The sequence below is a fragment of the Dipodomys spectabilis genome, unplaced genomic scaffold, assembly GCF_019054845.1.
Source record: "Dipodomys spectabilis isolate Male_0828 unplaced genomic scaffold, ASM1905484v1 ptg000140l, whole genome shotgun sequence".
NCBI lineage: Eukaryota > Metazoa > Chordata > Mammalia > Rodentia > Heteromyidae > Dipodomys > Dipodomys spectabilis.
Genome location: NW_024870817.1, coordinates 37,925,961 through 37,938,188, shown reverse-complemented (window position 1 = coordinate 37,938,188; position 12,228 = coordinate 37,925,961). Strand labels below are relative to the sequence as shown.

At 40.0% G+C, this 12,228-nt stretch overlaps 1 protein-coding gene across 2 annotated transcripts; it reads right to left on the bottom strand.

Annotated features, from left to right (window-relative positions):
- Nucleotides 1-2,489: 2,489 nt before the first annotated feature.
- Actbl2 (actin beta like 2) lies at nt 2,490-3,620 on the bottom strand. 2 transcript variants are annotated; one of them, XM_042691097.1, is made up of 2 exons: nt 3,492-3,620; nt 2,490-3,365 (listed from the first exon to the last, which is right to left on the bottom strand). In XM_042691097.1, the coding sequence occupies exons 1-2, from the start codon at nt 3,618-3,620 to the stop codon at nt 2,490-2,492; spliced, it is 1,005 nt and encodes a 334-aa protein (XP_042547031.1). The 2 variants fall into 2 exon arrangements, with proteins under 2 accessions (XP_042547031.1, XP_042547030.1); XM_042691096.1 differs by having other exon boundaries at nt 2,490-3,620.
- Nucleotides 3,621-12,228: the final 8,608 nt, after the last annotated feature.

The following is a 12,228-nucleotide window of genomic DNA, read 5'->3' as shown; positions in this document are numbered from 1 at the left end:
TGCTGATGGACAGGTGCTGGACAGAGTACAGTGGTGACACAGTGCAGATTCATGGTCTTCACGAGGTACACCAGAACACATGAAGTCACTTATTGTGTTAGGATGTCTGTTACTAGGAATTTTCAAAGCTGAAAAATGACTGTTTTTGTCTGCTGGGTACATTTTGGTGAGGTCTGAGGTAATGTGGACATAAGGTTGTGTTGTGTTTATGATAATGTGTACATGTAAACAGCATAAAAGAAGTACAAAAGAGGAGCTGGGTCTATAATGTGCTTTAGACATGTTTGGACCCCTACCCCTTACCTACTGAATTAAGATTTTTGAGCCCAAAATCAGAGAATGTTTAGCTGTATAAGATGCTCTAAGTAAATCGGTTGGCTGGTGAGCCAGTCTGGTGAACCACTCATGAATACCATGTCAGGTGTGTTACTTTACCTTGATTTCTAAAATAGAAGTGTTGAGATGGGCTGTTTCCTGATTAATCTCATCCCTCAATCAGTCAATATTGATAAATAGGAAAACACCCAAAGACTCGAGGTTTAAACTTTTGTTTGTCTTGTGGGGTTCATATTTCATCTCATGTTGCAGAGTTCTGTAGCTCACTCTTTTGGAAGTTCATCTTACCTGTTCCATAACTTTTCTGTGGGCAGGGAAATACGTTTTTTTGGTCCTTTAGAATGTGGGTCAGAGGTACTCCCTCTGCAAATGGAGAGCGTTGTAGCATATAAATCCAAGACAGCATTGTTGCCATTATCTCTGACTACTAATTACCAGGACACTCGTTCATCCACCAAGCTTAAAGTTGTTAATGGAAATGATAAGAACTTATAATATATGACAGCCATCATTTAATGTTCTTTTAAAATTTTGCCTTTTAATTTAATGTTTACGTGATCAAATATGCAGGATGTAAAAATGCAGCATACAGATGAACAGGTTACACATGGGAGTGGAAGCCTTTTTGGCCCATTCTCTAGTTCTTTTGGAAAGACTAAGGGGAACTAACAGGCAATGTAAGCCCATGATTACAAAGCAACTTTAATGAAAGGAGACTTCAAGTCTTGTAGAATGAAGTGCCTTTAATTTTAGGTAAGTGCATTTACAAAAACATGTTAACAGCTAAGGAAATAAGCAATGATCAAATTATTTGAAAAGTTTAATTTTAAACAATAAATGTATACAGACTCAGTTTAGATATTTAAAACACAACTAGAAGTTTCCCAACTAAGAGAAAAAGGGAAGTGACTCCTTCCTCACAAGAACCTAAAAATGCCTTAGTACATAAACAAATAAATAAGTCAAATCTTCAGACAAGAACTTAAAAATACAAATAACCCTGATATCCAAATAACCAAAACAGCAAAGCTTGAAATAAATGCCCTAGCACTTAAAATTTGTTAAACCACCACTGGATTCATTAAAACATTTAAAATACTATGGGGAGTTGCACTGATATTTTCAAAGATGTTAAGATTTCAGAGACACTTGCATCAAGAAATATTGCAAGTCACTGGATGTAATAAAGCAGAATTATTATACAATCTTTCTAAGAATGCACGTGGGATTATTACACTGCACTAAAAAATATTTTTAAAAAAAGATACCGCAAAAAGATATTTCCCTATTGTGCAACCCTGAATAAAAGAAATATCCAGAATCATAGCTGAAAGGATTGTTCAGACATGTTTTTATTATTCTAAGCAAAACATAGTTATTCTCATACTGTACTGGAATGATATTAATTTGATATGACATCTGTTTAAAACATTAGGCTTTATCTGTTGGTTTACTATTTCATAAGTATTATAAAGTTTAAAAGCTAAGATATTAAAATACATTTGACCAGCAGAAATCCACCAAGAGATGAAAATGTAGTTGATTTATACAAAATATGAACAGAATGGTGGCTGTTTCATTATGCATATTTAATAAGGAAACAATTAAACCATGGAGGTGCCTACATGGTACTGTTGGAGAGTAAAGAAATTCACATTAGTTGCTCAGATAGCCAGATATATTAGTATTTTAAGATAGAATTTGTTTCCGGTACTTATGTGATAAAGGTATTAATTTCATCTATATGACAAAATAACACAATACAAATACTTCAAGAAGACATGGTTGCTAAAGAAATACAGTTCTTTGCAGGTTTGTATAGACTGCTATTGCTGAATATTGTAGCAAGATCTAGATTTTTAAGGCTTGAGAACTCTAGGTTTCCATAAAAGGACATTTCTCATTTTATTCCTTATCACATTTTTTTGAGCTGAAGAGCAGACATAGAGCACATACCATAACCTTGTCAGTTATTAGAAATCACGATGTGACTAGCTAAGCCAGACCCCAGGATATGTGGCTAGAAAAATACCTTTGTTAGTTTTGTGCCTTAGGAAGTGTGGTCTATTTACCTTAATTCTAGTGGATGAGCGCTGTACCATCACTATGACCTGGGAGAAAGGAAAACCCACACCTCTGTCAGGGAGGCCCATTCAGAAGCATTTTCTGTGAACGATAGGAGGACCAGCCTCATCATATTCCTGCTTACTAATCCACATCTGCTGGAATGTGGACAGGCTGGCCAGGATGGAGCCTCCAATCCAAACAGAATACTTGCGCTCTGGGGGGGCTATGATCTTGATTTTCATGGTGCTGGGTGCCAGGGCTATAATTTCCTTCTGCATCCGGTCAGCAATTCCTGGGTACATGGTGCTGCCCCCAGACAGCACGGTGTTGGCATAGAGATCCTTGCGGATATCCACGTCGCACTTCATGATGGAGTTGAAGGTTGCCTCGTGGATTCCGCTGGACTCAAGGCCCAGAAAGGATGGCTGGAAAACGGCTTCAGGGCATCGAAAGCGTTCATTCCCTATGGTGATTACCTGCCCATCAGGAAGCTCGTAGCTTTTTTCAAGTGAAGAGGATGTAGCGGCACTGAGCATCTCTTGCTCAAAGTCCAGGGCTACATAACACAATTTCTCTTTGACATCTCGCACAATCTCTCGCTCGGCTGTGGTGGTGAAGTTGTAGCCTCGTTCTGTCAGGATCTTCATGAGGTAATCTGTCAGGTCTCTACCTGCCAGATCTAGACGTAGAATAGCATGGGGCAGGGCGTAGCCCTCGTAGATGGGCACCGTGTGAGTAACCCCATCTCCAGAATCCATCACAATACCTGTGGTCCGTCCCGAGGCATAGAGGGACAGCACGGCTTGGATAGCCACGTACATGGCAGGTGTGTTGAAGGCCTCGAACATGATCTGAGTCATCTTTTCCCGGTTGATCTTGGGGTTGAGGGGCGCCTCGGTGAGAAGGATGGGGTGCTCATCTGGTGCCACGCGGAGCTCGTTGTAGAAGGTGTGATACCAGATCTTCTCCATATCATCCCAGTTGGTGACAACGCCGTGTTCGATGGGATACTTCAGGGTCAGAATGCCTCTCTTACTTTGGGCCTCATCTCCCACATAGCAGTCCTTCTGGCCCATGCCCACCATGACGCCCTGGTGCCGAGGACGCCCTACCATGGAGGGGAACACTGCTCTGGGGGCATCGTCACCTCCAAAACCTGCCTTGCACATCCCTGACCCATTGTCTACTACCAAGGCGGTCAGCTCATCATCAACCATGGCGTTAGCTGGAATTGGCTAGATGGTCGAACAGAAGGTAAATAGAAGAAAAATCCTAGATTGTGCTGTGCAAAGGGAAGAGTGGACAGAACTGCTCTCAGCCAGGAGCACCTACGTTATGACCACAGGTATTTAAAGGACTACACTGACCACACCCATGACCTACCCCATCAGTTCTCAGCATTTCTGGGTGGAGCCACCTTTGAGGTATTAATAATGATGATGATTAGGGGCAATCACTAATAGACCTTTCATAAAGACAACAGGGGCAACCAAGTGGCCGAATCTCAGGTTACTGTAATTAGGCAACCCACACACAGCTGTCAGCTTGCTGGGTGAGATCTCCAGATAACTATGTGAGGCACAGGGGTATATAAAGGCAAGATGAAAGAACACCAGTGGTGGGGATGGGTGACACTGCTAGAAGGACCATCCTCTCCTCAGTTTGCCTGCTGGATCCATTTCTTCTACACTAGCTTTGACTTTTCAGACTTAATATATGGTTCTTATGAAGGGTCTGAGATGTATCATCTTCACTGCTTCAAGCTTTTCTTTTTCATTGGATTCCTAATCCCACAGGATGTCATCATGATAGAAGCTGCTTTAATGAGCAAAAATAATGACTGTCCAAGTGTTACCAGACAGCTGTAATTACAATGCCCTTGTGCAATCTAAAAGGTAGTGATACTTAATAACTTCAAATTCATCAGAGATAAGTTAAAGAAATAGTGATCAATAAAGTAAATCAGCATAGATTTTTGGATGTAACTTTGTAATAACTCAATTTTATTAGCTGCTTAATCTACACAGACCTTTCATTGTCCATAGGGTTATTGGATCTGTGCTGGTTGTATAGAGGAAGAATGGCAATGTTCTTACAGGATTGATTCATTAAAACGCATAGTTAAAAATTAACCTATACGCAGTAATTTCAGTTGTACAGCAATGAAGAATAAGACAGAGTCAAATTACACATTTGAGCTGATGCTTAAAATACTTTTATCTTTAAGAGACATATACCATTAATAGCACCAAACCTCTCTGAACTTACTAAAATCTGCACAACTGTTAAGAGTATTCTTTTTCTTCCATTTTGTGATATATTATGCTTAATAGAGAAATATCAACAACCTGATAAGATATGTACCATGATAAAATGTAGTGCATTGTGAAGTGTTATAGAGAAGCAGCAATTGAGGAAGCTGGTGGCATATATTACTTCTGGTGGAATATATTTTAGGTAAATAGCATATAATCTTTTCTTATCAGTTCTTCTAAAGTGAGGTGCTACTTCATATTCATATCTGAGTCACCTTAATCTTCCTTCCCTTCTTCTTTCCTTCTTTACTTTTTTCTTTACTCTGTTCCTTTTTTCCCTTTCTTCCTTCTTCCCCCAACAAAGCTCACCTGTTAAGTGGTAGCAGCAGCCCTTCATCACTAAGCAGAAACATATCCTATAACTCGAAGCCAGAAAAACTAATTAGCCTGTATCTTTGACTCTTGGGGACTCAAGGTATATTGTGAGTGTCTTTATCTGCAACTTTATATAGAACAAATTTTTCTGGTATATTCTTTAAAATGTGCCTGTTTTGTTGTAAATCAGCAATGGCTGAATATATATTTTAAGATTCAGTTTTTGCTTTGGAATGCACTAGGACTAACTCTACCTTTTGATCTTTTCTGAAACTGAAGAAAGTTTTCCTGTATCAGTGTTAAAGAATGGATCCTCCAACCCAATTGGTTTTATAAACTTACTTTCAGATATTTGGCACAACCAAGCTTTTGATTAAAACAATATTTAATTGCTATAGACTGAGGCTAATGGAAATGCTTTTTTAAATGAAATATATTTCAACAAATGGTATACATCTTACAAAATAGAAAACATAACTTAGATTCTGATTTATAAATGTTGCAAACTGTAGTATATAACAAGCCACTTTAGCAGAAACTCCAGTGAAGGAAGCTATATTGTAGCAGGTGTGAAACTTGCACCCTAGAAAGGAAGGCTGCTGATACTGAGTTCACATAGCATCACAGTTAGCTCAAGGGAATGGCTGATGTGTGGTTTTGGTAATGTGCTGGCTGCTATTTTAGGTTTAGTATCCCAAGGGAAAGTTTCATTAATAATATATTGTTAATATAGTGAAATTAACTTCTAATAGTAGAAGAGGGCATATCATAACTCAATAGCCATTAAAATGTCATTTTTTTTAGTCTGGCTAAATTTGAAATGGTAGAAGAACTGGTGTCAGTGAAACATGTAGGTTTTCAAATATGGGGCTCTAGGGGAGGGAGTCAGGGGCCCTGTTCTGCAGGTACCAGGTTTTTTAACTAACCAGAATTTACAGGCATTTAGCTAACCTAAACCTAGAAGGGCCTTTGTAATTAATTAACATCTGAAAGCCCATAATCTTATTTTCTTATATATTTAATGTAACTTGAGTAAAAACTACGTGTAAAACTACAATATGGTCATTGTATGTGAGGACAGCCCTCTCCTGATGTGACTTGAAAACAATGGCATGGTGAATCAAAGTAGTTGTCTTACAGAATAACCTAGGATGTCTTTATGCAGTCAACGTGTGCTGAGCATCGGTGATACTTCGGTGAATATAGCAGTCTCATTTTATAGTCTGTTGTCTTATGATGGACCCCGTCCCCAACCCCCCCCCCCCCAGCCCCCAACCCAGGCTGACAGGTGACCCCTCAGTCTCTCAGTGCTGGCTTGCAACAGCAGCTTGTGTTCTGCTACCACTGCTGACCAGTTGTCAAAGATTTTGAATGTCACCTTCAGGCACACCAATAACAGACATGCACTGTGGGAAATAGACTGATAAAGGAATGCAGGAATACACAGAAATGGAAAAGGGGTCCTGAGCTTCAGGTCAGAGCCATGGGAAAGAGAGGCTCAGGGAAGGTGCATAGCACCACCAACTTGCATGATGTCAAGTGTCATTGTACACTCTGTACAGAAATATCCGTAAGGAGCCCAAACAAGAATTTGGATCCTAACAGGCATGATGGAGGGAGTGGGTTGAGGGACTACATGTCTTATTTCCTCTGCATTGCCTGAGATCTGGTTAGGTAGTACTAGCCCATGTACCCTTGGAAGCCATAGCTTAGTGATGATGAACTGACTAGATTCTCATCTCTAAACTGCTAAATGGGAGCTTTAATGAAGCCTCCTTTGGCCATCATTAAGATCAGCTAGTGTCCTCTCTGGCCCTTGGTTTCTTCCTTGTAGCTCATTCTCTCCATCCTCTCATCTCTGGTCAGTTTTACATGCATGTCTACCTCTCCCCTTGTACTTCCCATGTATAGAGTCTCATTCATCTATTATACTCTTAGTGGAGATATGCAACATGTTTAACAGAGATATGGGGATGGTCAGTGTGTTGTATTCATTACGGTCTCATTTTTTAAGTTGATAAATAGATATGGCTGACCACTTTTAAAAAGCTCATTTGCTTTGTGGTTAAATATTATCTAATATTTGCCTTTTATATTGATAAAATGGTATAATTCTGGTGTGTTACAAACCGTAAATATTCACTCTGGAGAAGTCTCTAACTTTCAAATTTTCTTACAAGTCATACTCCAATCAATAATAATTACCAATAAAGTTAGTAGTAATTTTCTGGCTATTTGTCTTTGTTAGAAATAAAAATAATATGAAAAAAATTAAAACATAATGAATGTTTCCCCAAATGAAACCTGAGTCTCAGATTCCCCGAGACAGGCATGGACAGAGGGAGGGAAACGTGGCTTGGTGAGCTACATCTTGCCCAGTTCCAAGATGCACTTGGAAGGAAAACTGAAAGGCAAGCATCATTTTCATGGTGTAGCTAGCCATCGTTCAGGCCCCCAGCCAACACGACTCCACTAACCATGAAAAATTTCAGGGTTTACTCTGCAGGGGACTAAGTCTTCCCCTCTGTTGTTGAAAATTCCAGAAATGGAGTTTATGGCAATGCTTCCTTATCGTCAAATAAATGCCCTAGAAAAATGACTAACAAGCACAGTTGCTAAGAGTAGGCAAAGATTTCTGTATGTGGTGGGTGGACCGTTGACGACGTTGTGATTCTAAGAAGAATCTAAGTGAAGCAAATGCATGCAATTAGAAATGTTCACAGAGATTCACCCATGACTGATAGCAATCACAAAACATCCAAGCCTGAGACAACCTCTCATTTACATTCACATCCTTTAAGGTGGAGAGGGGACTAGAAAAATAGCGATTACAAATCACTAGAATGTTCCCGTTTCCATGTGAAATGTTTCATTTGCACATTCTTTTTACAAATCATCACAGCAAACCTGTATGAGTTACCCGGAATCATCCCCCCATATTAGAAGGAGGAATCCGAAGCCAAAAGAAGAAACTGACCAAGGATATTGAGATGAGAGATAGTTTCAATCTCAGGATTTTAGCCCAAGCAAATGAAATATACAACTCAAGCTTTGCTCAAGAGGAAAGAAAGGCCAAAAGAAATGGCACAGGGCTCCAGGGGGCTGGCTCCCCCCTGAGAGAGGAAGCCAACAGGGACCACTCCTATGAAGTCTTTGTGTGTCCTGTCAGGAAAGATTATCTGAAAGTTCCCAAATGCCAACTCAGATTATTAACATCAGGACCTCCTACTGAGTGAGAGAAAAGAGATGAATGAATGCCTGGACTAGGAAAGAAGACATTTACAAGTAAAGAGGCAACTCTACCATTAAATAAAATAAGCAAATGGTAGAGAGTGAGTTCCAGAGGATGTAACAGGATAGATGATGGGCTTTAGAAATGACAGGCCAAATCAGGAGGACAAATGCATCCTTTGGGTGACAGTCCATAGGAAGTAGATCCTGCCTGGTGTCAGCTTTCCGATCCCAAATGACATTCTCTGCAGACACACAGATTTGCTTCTGGTCTGTCAAGATTGGAATAGTAGAGTGCCAGTCAGTAGAGGGAGCATGGGAGAAACGACATCTCTGATGTCGTTTAAAGCAATGCAAGAGTAGAAGTCAGCCAAGATGGAGAGGAACTACCATAGTCTAATAGGAAAGGTGGTAGAACTTGACAAGGAAATCAGGTCAAAATAAAGGCTCTTGTGATTAGACCACTACAAGGAGCCCATGTTAGAGAAAGGATTCTCTTGTGAGCTGAATGTGAGTGCCCCAGGGCCTGCAGAGCTTTGGGGAGAAGCTCTCAGAGTTGGAGAGGAAACAACTGTGAATCCAGTTGTGTCCTGAGGCAGGTGGTACAGAGACCACAAGGCAAATTATCAATCAAGTCTCTCCTAAAAAGACAAAGCACAAAAATGAAATAAAGATGAAAAAATGCTTTGTTTACTGAGCTGTGGTTGAACTTTATCTTCATTCTGATGAAGTTGATTCTGTGATGGCAGGCCTCATCTGATTTCGTGCACATTTTCTTTTTTTTTCCCATTTTTTCTTTATATTTTCTTGTAAAGATACTATATTGTTACTGTTACATGAATAAGGTAATGAGTACATTTCCTATCAAGCACTGTTACCCCCTCCTTTGTTTTTCCCCTACCATCCCTTCCCCCTCCAATTCCCCAACTCCTCCCTCCCCCCAAGTTGTAAAGTTTATTTTCACCATAGTGTCTTGTACATCTCATTGTTACAATGGGTTAACCCATATCCTTGTTTCAGCATTTTGTTATTTCCCTTCCCCTCCCCAAATTAGAAAAATGTATATATAAAATGCAGGGCACCAAAATCAAATACAGTGAAAACAGGGGTTATACCATGGGAGAAGAACATACAAAAGAAACAAAAAAAAAATCACATAGTACATTAAAAACAACAGCGACAAAGATAAAACCTCTTGTGTCCTTATCTTGGGGTTCATTTTGCTTAGCATCATCTTATATGGTCATATGTACATAGCTTTCTTGCATATTTTCATTTAGATCACACAGAATCTCCTGTCTAGTTGTAACGGACAGAGCAGGGTTACAGATTGTCAAATGCCAGTCTCCTTTCTTGCATGGACAGCCTGTTGCTGTAGAAATGTTCTGTCCTGGGTAAAGGACATTGAAGGAGGAAGATGCAAGATGAAAAGGTTAATTCTGTTTTGGAAGGATCTTCCAGGTCTTGGCCAGGGAAACAATTTACTAATTGGTAGGATAGAACGAAATGTAGTTTTGTTTTATTTTAGCCAAGGGCTACTGTTGGTGATGCATGCTAGAGATCAATCAACATAAGATGAGGTGTGTGTGTGGGGGGGGGGGGGGGGTAAGGTGTCATGAGCTTTGTAGTTCAGGGAAGCAGCTGTTCTGAAATTTCAGGAGACACAGGGAAGGAGTTGTATCCAGTACCTGGAACTATCTGGAATTTCTGAAGATTTTCTTAGTTCTGCATTGGCTGACATCAAGGCAGTTTCTTTGCTGACAGAGAAAGGATGTATGGGAAGAAGGCCCCAGGGGTGAACTTTAGGAGAGAAGGGACACGCAAGTACAGAGAAAGTAGGAGACCAGATGAAAGCAGTACCATTTTCCCATCCTTTACTTATGATGTCACCAAGTCTAGGAAAGAGAACACCAACAAGATTCTTCTTTCTTTTTTTTTGGGTCCAGTTGTGGGGCCTGAACTCTGGGCCTGGGCGCTGTCCCTCAGCTCTTCAGCTCAAGGCTAGTGCTCTACCACTTGAGCCACAGCGCCACTTCCGGCTTTTTTCTTTTTGCTTATGTGGTGCTGAGGAATCGAACCCAGGGCCTCATGCATGCAAGGCAAACACTCTACCACTGAGCTACCTTCCCAGCCCACCAACAAGATTCAAGAAAAGACAATACTATCAACAGTACGGACTCTGGTTTGTTTATGGTGTCCCAAGCTGGTTGGGTACACAGCAGGGAGACTGCCATCAGTCCCCTGCCTTGTCACCTTGTCCTACATAGTGTTCTACAAACATCACTGAATGTTTAGCTTTGGATGCTTATAAAATAAGTAGATTTATGAATTCCCATTTCTCTTGCAAAAAAAAAAGAAAATCAAACAACATTAGCATGTCATGCCTAAACTACAGCTGAATTGTAGCTCACCCCCTTAGAAGGGGTAAGTATTCGCAATTTCTCTTTGGCTCCTAAGTCACAGTCACATTGTTCCCAGCCATTCCCATTGCTTTTGGTCTGGTGAGTGAAATGTGTTTGAGGGAGGGTGGAGTGGGATCAGGAAAAAGGTGAGTGATGTGTTCTATGGTTCTGCTTTGGTTTGGAGATAGCTTGATGTCTAACAAGAACAGAATGTAAAATACTAAGCAGCTGAATTCTTTAATTGGCTGAAACATACCCAAATGTACATGTAGATTTTTAGAATCTACAAAAAGGAAGATAATTCAAATGGCAGCAGGACTTTGAGGGGAAGTTCCCTTTTATTTTGTTTTACAGATGATGATGGGATGAGGTAGAATGGATTTAGGTCACTACCAGGTGGAATAAAATAATTAAGATATAATAAAATAAAACTCTGTTTTCTGGTCAACTGTTTTGGTTGCCAATTTGTGTGGGAAAGCTCAGAACTATGGTTTCTTAAATTTTCTTTTGTTAGGGCTGGGAAGGTGGCTCAGTGGTAGAGTGCTTGCCTTGCATGCATGAGGCTCTGGGTCTGATGCCTCAGCACCACATAAGCAGAAAAAGCCAGAAGTGGCACTGTGGCTCAAGTGGTAGAGCGTTAGCCTTGAGCTGAAGAGCTGAGGGACAGTGTCCAGGCCCAGAGTTCAGGCTTCATGACTGACCAAAAAGTTTTTTTTTTCTTTTGCTATGGGTTGAATGGGTTGAAAGATAAAATAATGCTCGCACATCCTGGAAACTTTTTTTTTCTTTTTCTTTTGATTAGGCAGGAGGGCTACTTTTGGGAGAAGACAGGGGAAGCACATGCATCTTTACTTCTTTCAAATTCCCTTCCTCAGAAACTGAGTTCTTTGAAGAAGAATTCCTAAAGATGGTGTCATATAAGAAACTTGCCAAAGGAAAAACTTGATTTAGCATTCAGAGTAAGTTTTCTTTTGTGGTTACTGCAAATGGGATCTGGGTCAAACTAGTGGAATATCAGAAATAGGCTTTAGGCCTACAAAAAAGATGAAGAATTCTTATGTTGACATCCCTGGCTGACATTAATGATACTTCAGTCCTAACCAGAGTGGAAAAGAAGACAAAAGCTTCAGGCTAGATGAAAGGTCAATCTGAAATACAAAACAGTAGAACATTAAAAACTGCAAGGGAATTTAAGAGTGTTAACCCAAGGAACAAGATTACCAAGAATTGAGGGAGAAGAGAGAAATCGGAGATGAAATTTCCTTTGTTCTATGGAAATCATATAGTTATGTATAGAAATAAGAGAAAAGGCTAGAATATGACTCACACATAAACATGCCACTCCTGCTTGAAAGCTTTTTGGCAACTTCACATTAGCTATAGAACAAAGTCTCAATTCTTTAGTGCATACATGAAAGCCATATATTATCTGGCTCCAACCTACTTTCCCAGCCTGATATATATTTTTTTTCAAGATTTATCGGCCAGTTTTATTTTTTATTTTTATTGTAAAAATACCATACAGAGGGGTTACAATTACATGGGCAAGTTTGTTTTTAGAC

What these genes read in the sequence shown, in the direction of transcription:
- Actbl2 (XM_042691096.1), bottom strand. Translation starts at nt 3,620, where the DNA reads ATGGTTGATGATGAGCTGACCGCCTTGGTAGTAGACAATGGGTCAGGG.